At 51.1% G+C, this 14636-nt stretch overlaps 1 protein-coding gene across 1 annotated transcript in view; it reads right to left on the reverse strand.

The window, feature by feature from the left end:
- The window catches only part of LOC128687035 (cell adhesion molecule Dscam2-like), an 817703-nt gene that overhangs the window by 238675 nt on the left and 564392 nt on the right, over positions 1 to 14636 (reverse strand). Inside the window, exon 8 of the mRNA XM_070082408.1 lies at positions 1858 to 2036. Coding sequence (XP_069938509.1) covers positions 1858 to 2036 — 179 coding nt within the window. The remainder of the gene's footprint in view (positions 1 to 1857; positions 2037 to 14636) is intronic.

Here is a 14636-nt window from a genome sequence, read left to right on the forward strand (position 1 = left end):
AGGCCTCTGGTAGTGCCAGTCCTCACAATACCCCTGACCACGTGGTCCAGTAGGCCTCTGGTAGTGCCAGTCCTCACAATACCCCTGAACACGGGGTCCAGTAGGCCTCCTGTAGTGCCGGTCCTCACAATACCCCTGACCACGTGGTCCAGTAGGCCTCTGGTAGTGCCAGTCCTCACAATACCCCTGACCACGTGGTCCAGTAGGCCTCTGGTAGTGCCAGTCCTCACAATACCCCTGACCACGTGGTCCAGTAGGCCTCTGGTAGTGCCAGTCCTCACAATACCCCTGACCACGTGGTCCAGTAGGCCTCTGGTAGTGCCAGTCCTCACAATACCCCTGACCAAGTGGTCCAGTAGGCCTCTGGTAGTGCCAGTCCTCACAATACCCCTGACCACGTGGTCCAGTAGGCCTCTGGTAGTGCCAGTCCTCACAATACCCCTGACCACGTGGTCCAGTAGGCTTCTGGTGGTGCCAGTCCTCACAATACTCCTGACCACGTGGTCCAGTAGGCCTCTGGTAGTGCCAGTCCTCACAATACCCCTGACCACGTGGTCCAGTAGGCCTCTGGTAGTGCCAGTCCTCACAATACCCCTGACCACGTGGTCCAGTAGGCCTCTGGTAGTGCCAGTCCTCACAATACCCCTGACCACGTGGTCCAGTAGGCTTCTGGTGGTGCCAGTCCTCACAATACCCCTGACCACGTGGTCCAGTAGGCCTCTGGTAGTGCCAGTCCTCACAATACCCCAGACCACGTGGTCCAGTAAGCCTCTGGTAGTGCCAGTCCTCACAATACCCCTGACCACGTGGTCCAGTAGGCCTCTGGTAGTGCCAGTCCTCACAATACCCCTGACCACGTGGTCCAGTAGGCCTCTGGTAGTGCCAGTCCTCACAATACCCCTGACCACGTGGTCCAGTAGGCCTCTGGTAGTGCCAGTCCTCACAATACCCCAGACCACGTGGTCCAGTAGGCCTCTGGTAGTGCCAGTCCTCACAATACCCCTGACCACGTGGTCCAGTAGGCCTCTGGTAGTGCCAGTCCTCACAATACCCCTGACCACGTGGTCCAGTAGGCTTCTGGTGGTGCCAGTCCTCACAATACTCCTGACCACGTGGTCCAGTAGGCCTCTGGTAGTGCCAGTCCTCACAATACCCCTGACCACGTGGTCCAGTAGGCCTCTGGTAGTGCCAGTCCTCACAATACCCCTGACCACGTGGTCCAGTAGGCCTCTGGTAGTGCCAGTCCTCACAATACCCCTGACCACGTGGTCCAGTAGGCTTCTGGTGGTGCCAGTCCTCACAATACCCCTGACCACGTGGTCCAGTAGGCCTCTGGTAGTGCCAGTCCTCACAATACTCCTGACCACGTGGTCCAGTAGGCTTCTGGTGGTGCCAGTCCTCACAATACCCCTGACCACGTGGTCCAGTAGGCCTCTGGTAGTGCCAGTCCTCACAATACCCCTGACCACGTGGTCCAGTAGGCCTCTGGTAGTGCCAGTTCTCACAATATTACATCTCAACTAGTTTCAACTACAATAACCTCCATAGATGGGTTGGTAGCGCACTCGGCTCGTACATTTAATGTCCGGGGTTCGATCTACGATACAGATGAAAACACTGGATGTTTTTCCTTAAGACACCTACTGTCCCTGTTCACCTAGCAGTAAGTAGGTACCTGGGTGTTAGTTGACTGGTGTGGGTCGCATTTTGGGGACAAGTTTAACCTAATTTGCCAAAAATTCTCTGCATAATCAGGGCCTTTCTATGTAGAATGTCTTTGATGTCAGCTATGGTCTGTATAAATTGCATCTGTATCAAGTATTTGTAGAAATAAACATTATAATTAGCAGTACTCACCAGTAACTCTGAGTGTAGCGTCGACAGTCTCGTGTCCTACGCTGTTGTTAACGAAGCATCTGTAATGTCCCTGGTCAGCTACACTGACCGCTGTCATCACCAGAAGGCCGCCCACCACGCTGTATCGTGATGACCCACCCACCACGCCTGCCATCACGCCCTCACCCAGGCGAACCCACCTGCAACCACACAAACAGGGGATTGTGAGAGGGGGGGGAGCGAAGTTCACTTGTATACACGTAATTTGTGTGAGTGGTGAGTGAGACAGTGTAAGTCATGTTGTTTGATTCATAAGAAAAGACTGGGTTAGTAGGTGACTTGTTGAACCTGGAGTCACAGTAGAGTCACCTGACTGCCTGATTTATTTACCTGGTATGGTTTGTTTACCTGGTTCTCTGACAATCCACGAATCAAGAGAAATGGTCTAAAATATCGATACGATGGATAGACACAAATTCAGTATAATGTGATCTTTTACTGACAATGTTTCGGCCACACAGTGGACATATTAAGTCTCAAAAAGATCTACCTAGGTAGAGAGGATGTGTATACACATAGTGCACCTAGTGATGTGAAGAGTCAGGTGAAGAATGTTGAAACTGACCTCTTGAGTAAACTAATGACAGACTGGACAAACAAGAGAACATCATGAACACTGCGCATCCAAGATCATTATTAATATCAACAACCCGGACATGCAAGAGCCTCTCACAGATATACAAGTGGACACTTTAACTAAAACTTTCCTACGACAAACTTGCCACTTCTTAAACAGCTCGGAACAGGGAAAGGAACTTTTACACTATTCCCAGCAACACCAGACCAGACTCAGAAAATCGTAATGACACGATTGAAAACAATCCATACCACGGGCGGGGTTAGAATCCGTCATCAGTCATAAAACTCCAGACCAGTTTTATGACTCTCTGATCGCGGGTTCTAACCCCGCCAGTGGTAAGGTTTAACTCCAGACCCGCCACAATGTATGGCTTGCCGAAGACACACACCATCTTATCTGGAATAGACAGCGATCCCTGCAAACTATCAGGGAATACAGTCAAACAACTATCAAGACTGAAACTGAGTCACTCACACTTGCAACATTCTGGCGATCTCCTCAACCACACCCGAAGAATAATTTTTTACAAGAAAAACAAGAAACTCTCTAGCCTAGAAAATGACATCACTGTTTACAAAAGTACTCACAGCACCAGACATCCATTTCCCGTAACGAAAAATTGATATATCACCCCGACCTCAATGTTATCACAGTTCCCAGAAGACTCGACGTCTCTGCACTCCAACACAAGTCCAGCCAGGTCAAGCACTCTAGCCAGTGCACACTCGAAGAGGAAGTCTACGACACTCTACCTTTACTTGATGATCCACTCTGTAAATCTGATGATCAGCTACGCTTCAAAATCTACTGTAAACTAACCAATCAACACCATCTTCTACTCTACTACTGACCACCGCCACACTAAGACATTATAATATGGCATCATCACAGGCACCTTCCTACCTGCTCTCCCTAGCTGCACCAGTTAATTTCTTGAAGAAGGATGCTCTTTCCCAGAACAGATCTTTCCTAAACGTCAATATGCTCGTCATATCATCAGAAACTACTGGTGATGCGCACTACAGTTTCTACTCTGACAACAAACAAACAAAAGAAGGTACATAGTCCTCCATAACTTCAACATTCTCTCCAACACCACTGGTTCAGAGTATCCACCGCTGATTCAGAGTATCCACCGCTGATTCAGAGTATCCACCACTGATTCAGAGTATCCACCGCTGATTCAGAGTATCCACCGCTGATTCAGAGTATCCACCACTGATTCAGAGTATCCACCGCTGATTCAGAGTATCCACCGCTGATTCAGAGTATCCACCGCTGATTCAGAGTATCCACCACTGGTTCAGAGTATCCACCGCTGATTCAGAGTATCCACCGCTGATTCAGAGTATCCACCGCTGATTCAGAGTATCCACCGCTGATTCAGAGTATCCACCACTGGTTCAGAGTACCCACCACTGATTCAGAGTATCCACCGCTGATTCAGAGTATCCACCGCTGATTCAGAGTATCCACCGCTGATTCAGAGTATCCACCGCTGATTCAGAGTATCCACCACTGATTCAGAGTATCCACCGCTGATTCAGAGTATCCACCGCTGATTCAGAGTATCCACCGCTGATTCAGAGTATCCACCGCTGATTCAGAGTATCCACCACTGGTTCAGAGTATCCACCACTGATTCAGAGTATCCACCGCTGATTCAGAGTATCCACCACTGGTTCAGAGTACCCACCACTGATTCAGAGTATCCACCGCTGATTCAGAGTATCCACCGCTGATTCAGAGTATCCACCGCTGATTCAGAGTATCCATCACTAATTCAGAGTATCCACCACTGATTCACAGTATCCACCACTGATTCACAGTATCCACCACTGATTCACAGTATCCATCACTAAGTCAGAGTACCCACCACTGATTCAGAGCACCCACCACTGATTCACATTATCTACCACTGATTCAGAGTATCCATCACTAATTCAGAGTATCCACCGCTGATTCAGAGTACCCACCACTGATTCACAGTATCCACCACTGATTCAGAGTATCTACCACTGATTCAGAGTATCCACCACTAATTCAGAGTATCCACCACTGATTCAGAGTATCCACCAATGATTCAGAGTATCCTTCACTGGTTCAGAACATTCACCACTGATTCAAGAGTATCTACAACTGATTCAGAGTATCTACCACTGATTCAGAGTATCCACCACTAATTCAGAGTATCCACCACTGATTCAGAGTATCCACCAATGATTCAGAGTATCCTTCACTGGTTCAGAGCATTCACCACTGATTCAAGAGTATCTACAACTGATTCAGAGTATCTACCACTGATTCAGAATATTCACCACTAATTCAGAGTATCTACCACCGATTCAGAGTATTCACCACTGATTCAGTGTATCTACCACTGATTCAGAGTATCCACCACTGATTCAGAGTATCTACCACTGATTCAGAGTATTAACTACTGATTCAGAGTATCTACCACTGATTCAGAGTATCCACCACTGATTCACAGTGCCACTAATTCAGAGTATTCACAACTGATTCAGAGTATCCTCCACTGATTCAGAGTATCCTCCACTGATTCAGAGTATATTCCACTGATGCAGAGTATTCACCACTGATTCAGAGTATCCACCGCTGATTCAGAGTATCCACCACTTATTCAGAGTATCCACCACTGATTCGGAGTTTTCACAACTGATTCAGAGTATTCACCACTGATTCAGAGTATCCACCACTGATTCGGAGTTTTCACAACTGATTCAGAGTATTCACCACTGATTCAGAGTATCCACCACTGATTCAGAGTATCCACCACTGATTCAGAGTATGCACCACTGATTCAGAGTATGCACCACTGATTCAGAGTATGCACCACTGATTCTACAACAGTCAAAAACATCACCAGTAAGGGACACACCAGGGGTATACCTGGAGTATACCATGGCAGGAGTACACCTGGAGTATACAATGGCAGGAGTATACCTGGAGTATACCATGACAGGAGTACACCTGGAGTATACAATGGCAGGAGTATACCTGGAGTATACCATGACAGGAGTAAACCATGGCAGTATACCTGGAGGCCTGGTCACAGACCGGGCCGCGGGGGCGTTGACCCCCGGAACTCTCTCCAGGTAAACTCCAGGAGCACACAAAGGCAGGAGTATACCTGGAGTATACCATGGCAGGAGTATAAGTGGAATATACCATAGCAGAAATATGCCTGGAGTATACCATGGCAGGGGTATACCTGGAGTATACCATGGCAGAGGTATACCTGGAGTATACCATGGCAGGGGTAAACCTGGATAATACAATGGCAGGAGTATTCCTGGAGTATATCATGGCAGGAGTATACCATGGCAGAAGTATACTTGGAGTATACCATGGCAGTATATCTGGAGTATACCACGGCATGAGTATACCTGGAGTATACCATGGCAATATACCTGGAGTATACCATGGCAATATACCTGGAGTATACCATGGCATGAGTATACCTGGAGTATACCATGGCAGGAGTAAACCTGGAGTATACCATGGCAGTATACCTGGAGTATACCATGGCAGAAGTATACCTGGAGTATACCATGGCACAAGTATACATGGAGTATACCATGGCATAAGTATATCTAGAGTATACCATCGCAGGAGTATATCTGGAGTATACCATGGCAGGGATATACGTGGAGTATACCATGGCAGGATCACACCTGGAGTATACCATGGCAGGGGTATACCTGGAGTATACAATGGAAGGAGTATACCTGGATACATCAAGTGACCTCCACACAGTGAACATGCACTCTCAGTCTGGTGGTAACAACGCAGCAGCCAACATGCACTCTCTGTCTGGTGGTAACAACTCCGCAGCAGCCAACATGCACTCTCTGTCTGGTGGTAACAACTCCGCAGCAGCCAACATGCACTCTCTGTCTGGTGGTAACAACTCCGCAGCAGCCAACATGCACTCTCTGTCTGGTGGTAACAACTCCGCAGCAGCCAACATGCACTCTCTGTCTGGTGGTAACAACTCCGCAGCAGCCAACATGCACTCTCTGTCTGGTGGTAACAACTCCGCAGCAGCCAACATGCACTCTCTGTCTGGTGGTAACAACTCCGCAGCAGCCAACATGCACTCTCTGTCTGGTGGTAACAACTCCGCAGCAGCCAACATGCACTCTCTGTCTGGTGGTAACAACTCCGCAGCAGCCAACATGCACTCTCTGTCTGGTGCAGTAACAACTCTCGCAGCAGCCAACATGCACTCTCTGTCTGGTGGTAACAACTCCGCAGCAGCCAACATGCACTCTCTGTCTGGTGGTAACTCCGCAGCAGCCAACATGCACTCTCTGTCTGGTGGTAACAACTCCGCAGCAGCCAACATGCACTCTCTGTCTGGTGGTAACAACTCCGCAGCAGCCAACATGCACTCTCTGTCTGGTGGTAACAATGCAGCAGCCAACATGCACTCTCTGTCTGGTGGTAACAACTCCGCAGCAGCCAACATGCACTCTCTGTCTGGTGGTAACAACTCCGCAGGAGCCAACATGCACTCTCTGTCTGGTGGTAACAACTCCGCAGCAGCACATCTCTGTCTGGTGGTAACAACTCCGCAGCAGCCAACATGCACTCTCTGTCTGGTGGTAACAACTCCGCAGCAGCCAACATGCACTCTCTGTCTGGTGGTAACAACTCCGCAGCAGCCAACATGCACTCTCTGTCTGGTGGTAACAACTCCGCAGCAGCCAACATGCACTCTCTGTCTGGTGGTAACAACTCCGCAGCAGCCAACATGCACTCTCTGTCTGGTGGTAACAACTCCGCAGCAGCCAACATGCACTCTCTGTCTGGTGGTAACAACTCCGCAGCAGCCAACATGCACTCTCTGTCTGGTGGTAACAACTCCGCAGCCGCATGCACTCTCTGTCTGGTGGCGCACCACGCACTCTCTGTCTGGTGGTAACAACTCCGCAGCAGCCAACATGCACTCTCTGTCTGGTGGTAACAACTCCGCAGCAGCCAACATGCACTCTCTGTCTGGTGGTAACAACTCCGCAGCAGCCAACATGCACTCTCTGTCTGGTGGTAACAACTCCGCAGCAGCCAACAGGCACTCTCTGTCTGGTGGTAACAACTCTCTGTCTCCGCAGCAGCCAACATGCACTCTCTGTCTGGTGGTAACAGCTCCGCAGCAGCCAACATGCACTCTCTGTCTGGTGGTAACAACTCCGCAGCAGTAACATGCACTCTCTGTCTGGTGGTAACAACTCCGCAGCAGCAGCCAACATGCACTCTCTGTCTGGTGGTAACAACTCCGCAGCAGCCAACATGCACTCTCTGTCTGGTGGTAACAACTCCGCAGCAGCCAACATGCACTCTCTGTCTGGTGGTAACAACTCCGCAGCAGCCAACATGCACTCTCTGTCTGGTGGTAACAACTCCGCAGCAGTCAGCATGCATTCTCTGTCTGGTGGTAACAACTCCGCAGCAGCCAACATGCACTCTCTGTCTGGTGGTAACAACTCCGCAGCAGCCAACATGCACTCTCTGTCTGGTGGTAACAACTCCGCAGCAGCCAACATGCACTCTCTGTCTGGTGGTAACAACTCCGCAGCAGCCAACATGCACTCTCTGTCTGGTGGTAACAACTCCGCAGCAGCCAACATGCACTCTCTGTCTGGTGGTAACAACTCCGCAGCAGTCAACGTGCACTCTCTGTCTGGTGGTAACAACTCCGCGGCAGCCAACATGCATTCTCTGTCTGGTGGTAACAACTCCAAAGCAGCCAACATGCACTCTCTGTCTGGTGGTAACAACTCCACAGCAGTCAACATGCACTCTCTGTCTGGTGGTAACAACTCCGCAGCAGCCAACATGCACTCTCTGTCTGGTGGTAACAACTCCGCAGCAGCCAACATGCACTCTCTGTCTGGTGGTAACAACTCCGCAGCAGTCAACATGCACTCTCTGTCTGGTGGTAACAACTCCGCAGCAGCCAACATGCACTCTCTGTCTGGTGGTAACAACGCAGCAGCCAACATGCACTCTCTGTCTGGTGGTAACAACTCCGCAGCAGTCAACATGCACTCTCTGTCTGGTGGTAACAACTCCGCAGCAGCCAACATGCACTCTCTGTCTGGTGGTAACAACTCCGCAGCAGTCAGCATGCATTCTCTGTCTGGTGGTAACAACTCCGCAGCAGCCAACATGCACTCTCTGTCTGGTGGTAACAACTCTGCAGCAGTTAACATGCACTCTCTGTCTGGTGGTAACAACTCCACAGCAGCCAACATGCATGGTAACAACTCCACAGCAGCCAACATGCACTCTCTGTCTGGTGGTAACAACTCCGCAGCAGCCAACATGCACTCTCTGTCTGGTGGTAACAACTCCGCAGCAGCCAACATGCACTCTCTGTCTGGTGGTAACAACTCCGCAGCAGCCAACATGCACTCTCTGTCTGGTGGTAACAACTCCGCAGCAGTCACATGCACTCTCTGTCTGGTGGTAACAACTCCGCAGCAGCCAACATGCACTCTCTGTCTGGTGGTAACAACTCCGCAGCAGCCAACATGCACTCTCTGTCTGGTGGTAACAACTCCGCAGCAGCCAACATGCACTCTCTGTCTGGTGGTAACAACTCCGCAGCAGCCAACATGCACTCTCTGTCTGGTGGTAACAACTCCGCAGCAGTCAACGTGCACTCTCTGTCTGGTGGTAACAACTCCGCAGCAGTCAGCATGCATTCTCTGTCTGGTGGTAACAACTCCGCAGCAGCCAACATGCACTCTCTGTCTGGTGGTAACAACTCCGCAGCAGCCAACATGCACTCTCTGTCTGGTGGTAACAACTCCGCAGCAGCCAACATGCACTCTCTGTCTGGTGGTAACAACTCCGCAGCAGTCAACATGCACTCTCTGTCTGGTGGTAACAACTCCGCAGCAGCCAACATGCACTCTCTGTCTGGTGGTAACAACTCCGCAGCAGCCAACATGCACTCTCTGTCTGGTGGTAACAACTCCGCAGCAGTCAACATGCACTCTCTGTCTGGTGGTAACAACTCCGCAGCAGTCAACATGCACTCTCTGTCTGGTGGTAACAACTCCGCAGCAGCCAACATGCACTCTCTGTCTGGTGGTAACAACTCCGCAGCAGTTAACATGCACTCTCTGTCTGGTGGTAACAACTCCGCAGCAGTCAACATGCACTCTCTGTCTGGTGGTAACAACTCCGCAGCAGCCAACATGCACTCTCTGTCTGGTGGTAACAACTCCGCAGCAGCCAACATGCACTCTCTGTCTGGTGGTAACAACTCCGCAGCAGTCAACATGCACTCTCTGTCTGGTGGTAACAACTCCGCAGCAGCCAACATGCACTCTCTGTCTGGTGGTAACAACTCCGCAGCAGCCAACATGCACTCTCTGTCTGGTGGTAACAACTCCGCAGCAGCCAACATGCACTCTCTGTCTGGTGGTAACAACTCCGCAGCAGTCAGCATGCATTCTCTGTCTGGTGGTAACAACTCCGCAGCAGCCAACATGCACTCTCTGTCTGGTGGTAACAACTCCGCAGCAGCCAACATGCACTCTCTGTCTGGTGGTAACAACTCTGCAGCAGTTAACATGCACTCTCTGTCTGGTGGTAACAACTCCGCAGCAGTCAACGTGCACTCTCTGTCTGGTGGTAACAACTCCGCGGCAGCCAACATGCACTCTCTGTCTGGTGGTAACAACTCCGCAGCAGCCAACATGCACTCTCTGTCTGGTGGTAACAACTCCGCAGTAGTCAACATGCACTCTCTGTCTGGTCGTAACAACGCAGCAGCCAACATGCACTCTCTGTCTGGTGGTAACAACTCCGCAGTAGTCAACATGCACTCTCTGTCTGGTGGTAACAACTCCGCAGCAGTCAACATGCACTCTCTGTCTGGTGGTAACAACGCAGCAGCCAACATGCACTCTCTGTCTGGTGGTAACAACTCCGCAGTAGTCAACATGCACTCTCTGTCTGGTCGTAACAACGCAGCAGCCAACATGCACTCTCTGTCTGGTGGTAACAACGCAGCAGCCAACATGCACTCTCTGTCTGGTGGTAACAACTCGCAGCAGTAACATGCACTCTCTGTCTGGTGGTAACAACGCAGCAGCCAACATGCATTCTCTGGTGGTAACAACTCCACAGCAGTCAACATGCACTCTCTGTCTGGTGGTAACTCCGCAGCAGCCAACATGCACTCTCTGTCTGGTGGTAACAACTCCGCAGCAGTTAACATGCACTCTCTGTCTGGTGGTAACAACTCCGCAGCAGTCAACGTGCACTCTCTGTCTGGTGGTAACAACTCCGCAGCAGTCAGCATGCATTCTCTGTCTGGTGGAAACAACGCAGCAGCCAACATGCACTCTCTGTCTGGTGGTAACAACGAAGCAGCCAACATGCATTCTCTGTCTGGTGGTAACTCCGCAGCAGTCAGCATCTGGTGGGAACAACTCCGCAGCAGCCAACATGCACTCTCTGTCTGGTGGTAACAACTCCGCAGCAGCCAACATGCACTCTCTGTCTGGTGGTAACAACTCCGCAGCAGCCAACATGCACTCTCTGTCTGGTGGTAACAACTCCGCAGCAGCCAACATGCATTCTCTGTCTGGTGGTAACAACTCCGCAGCAGCCAACATGCACTCTCTGTCTGGTGGTAACAACTCCGCAGCAGCCAACATGCACTCTCTGTCTGGTGGTAACTCCGCAGCAGTCAACATGCACTCTCTGTCTGGTGGTAACAACTCCGCAGCAGTTAACATGCACTCTCTGTCTGATGGTAACAACTCCGCAGCAGTTAACATGCACTCTCTGTCTGGTGGTAACAACTCCGCAGCAGTTAACATGCACTCTCTGTCTGGTGGTAACTCTGCAGCAGTCAACATGCACTCTCTGTCTGGTGGTAACAACTCCGCAGCAGTTAACATGCACTCTCTGTCTGGTGGTAACTCCGCAGCAGTTAACATGCACTCTCTGTCTGGTGGTAACAACTCCGCAGCAGTCAACATGCACTCTCTGTCTGGTGGTAACAACTCCGCAGCAGCCAACATGCACTCTGTCTGGTGGTAACAACTCCGCAGCAGCCAACATGCACTCTCTGTCTGGTGGTAACAACTCCGCAGCAGCCAACATGCACTCTCTGTCTGGTGGTAACTCCACAGCAGTCAACATGCACTCTCTGTCTGGTGGTAACAACTCCGCAGCAGCCAACATGCACTCTCTGTCTGGTGGTAACAACTCCACAGCAGTCATCATGCACTCTCTGTCTGGTGGTAACAACTCCGCAGCAGCCAACATGCACTCTCTGTCTGGTGGTAACAACTCCGCAGTAGTCAACATGCACTCTCTGTCTGGTGGTAACAACTCCGCAGTAGTCAACATGCACTCTCTGTCTGGTGGTAACAACGCAGCAGCCAACATGCACTCTCTGTCTGGTGGTAACAACTCCGCAGCAGCACACATGCACTCTCTGTCTGGTGGTAACAACTCCGCAGTAGTCAACATGCACTCTCTGTCTGGTAGTAACAATGCAGCAGCCAACATGCACTCTCTGTCTGGTGGTAACAACTCCGCAGCAGCCAACATGCACTCTCTGTCTGGTGGTAACAACTCCGCAGTAGTCAACATGCACTCTCTGTCTGGTGGTAACAACTCCGCAGTAGTCAACATGCACTCTCTGTCTGGTGGTAACAACGCAGCAGCCAACATGCACTCTCTGTCTGGTGGTAACAACTCCGCAGCAGCCAACATGCACTCTCTGTCTGGTGGTAACAACTCCGCAGTAGTCAACATGCACTCTCTGTCTGGTGGTAACAACGCAGCAGCCAACATGCACTCTCTGTCTGGTGGTAACAACTCCGCAGTAGTCAACATGCACTCTCTGTCTGGTGGTAACAACGCAGCAGTCATCATGCACTCTCTGTCTGGTGGTAACAACGCAGCAGCCAACATGCACTCTCTGTCTGGTGGTAACAACTCCGCAGTAGTCAACATGCACTCTCTGTCTGGTGGTAACAACGCAGCAGTCATCATGCACTCTCTGTCTGGTGGTAACAACGCAGCAGCCAACATGCACTCTCTGTCTGGTGGTAACAACGCAGCAGCCAACATGCACTCTCTGTCTGGTGGTAACAACGCAGCAGTCATCATGCATTCTCTGTCTGGTGGTAACTCTGCAGCAGTCAGCATGCATTCTCTGTCTGGTGGTAACAACGCAGCAGCCAACATGCACTCTCTGTCTGGTGGTAACAACGAAGCAGCCAACATGCATTCTCTGTCTGGTGGTAACTCCGCAGCAGTCAGCATGCATTCTCTGTCTGGTGGTAACAACTCCGCAGCAGCCAACATGCACTCTCTGTCTGGTGGTAACAACGCAGCAGCCAACATGCATTCTCTGTCTGGTGGTAACAACGAAGCAGCCAACATGCATTCTCTGTCTGGTGGTAACTCCGCAGCAGTCAGCATGCATTCTCTGTCTGGTGGTAACAACTCCGCAGCAGCCAACATGCACTCTCTGTCTGGTGGTAACAACGCAGCAGCCAACATGCATTCTCTGTCTGGTGGTAACAACTCCGCAGCAGTCAGCATGCATTCTCTGTCTGGTGGTAACAACTCCGCAGCAGCCAACATGCACTCTCTGTCTGATGGTAACAACTCCGCAGCAGTTAACATGCACTCTCTGTCTGGTGGTAACAACTCCGCAGCAGTTAACATGCACTCTCTGTCTGGTGGTAACTCCGCAGCAGTCAACATGCACTCTCTGTCTGGTGGTAACAACTCCGCAGCAGTTAACATGCACTCTCTGTCTGGTGGTAACTCCGCAGCAGTTAACATGCACTCTCTGTCTGGTGGTAACAACTCCGCAGCAGTCAACATGCACTCTCTGTCTGGTGGTAACAACTCCGCAGCAGCCAACATGCACTCTGTCTGGTGGTAACAACTCCGCAGCAGCCAACATGCATTCTCTGGTGGTAACAACTCCACAGCAGTCAACATGCACTCTCTGTCTGGTGGTAACAACTCCGCAGCAGTCAACATGCACTCTCTGTCTGGTGGCAACAACTCCGCAGCAGCCAACATGCACTCTCTGTCTGGTGGTAACAACTCCGCAGCAGCCAACATGCACTCTCTGTCTGGTGGTAACAACTCCGCAGCAGTCATCATGCACTCTCTGTCTGGTGGTAACAACTCCGCAGCAGCCAACATGCATTCTCTGTCTCTTAGTAACAACTCCGCAGCAGTCATCATGCACTCTCTGTCTGGTGGTAACAACTCCGCAGCAGTCATCATGCACTCTCTGTCTGGTGGTAACAACTCCGCAGCAGCCAACATGCACTCTCTGTCTGGTGGTAACAACTCCGCAGCAGCCAACATGCACTCTCTGTCTGGTGGTAACAACTCCGCAGCAGTCATCATGCACTCTCTGTCTGGTGGCAACAACTCCGCAGCAGTCATCATGCACTCTCTGTCTGGTGGTAACAACGCAGCAGCCAACATGCACTCTCTGTCTGGTGGTAACAACTCCGCAGCAGCCAACATGCACTCTCTGTCTGGTGGTAACAACTCCGCAGCAGCCAACATGCACTCTCTGTCTGGTGGTAACAACTCCGCAGCAGCCAACATGCACTCTCTGTCTGGTGGTAACAACGCAGCAGCCAACATGCACTCTCTGTCTGGTGGTAACAACGCAGCAGCCAACATGCACTCTCTGTCTGGTGGTAACTCCGCAGCAGCCAACATGCACTCTCTGTCTGGTGGTAACAACTCCGCAGCAGCCAACATGCACTCTCTGTCTGGTGGTAACAACTCCGCAGCAGCCAACATGCACTCTCTGTCTGGTGGTAACAACTCCGCAGCAGCCAACATGCACTCTCTGTCTGGTGGTAACAACTCCGCAGCAGCCAACATGCACTCTCTGTCTGGTGGTAACAACGCAGCAGCCAACATGCACTCTCTGTCTGGTGGTAACAACGCAGTAGTCAACATGCACTCTCTGTCTGGTGGTAACAACTCCGCAGCAGTCAACATGCACTCTCTGTCTGGTGGTAACAACTCCGCAGCAGCCAACATGCACTCTCTGTCTGGTGGTAACAACTCCGCAGCAGCCAACATGCACTCTCTGTCTGGTGGTAACAACTCCGCA

Source organism: Cherax quadricarinatus, chromosome 7, assembly GCF_038502225.1.
Source record: "Cherax quadricarinatus isolate ZL_2023a chromosome 7, ASM3850222v1, whole genome shotgun sequence".
Classification (NCBI taxonomy): Eukaryota; Metazoa; Arthropoda; class Malacostraca; order Decapoda; family Parastacidae; genus Cherax; species Cherax quadricarinatus.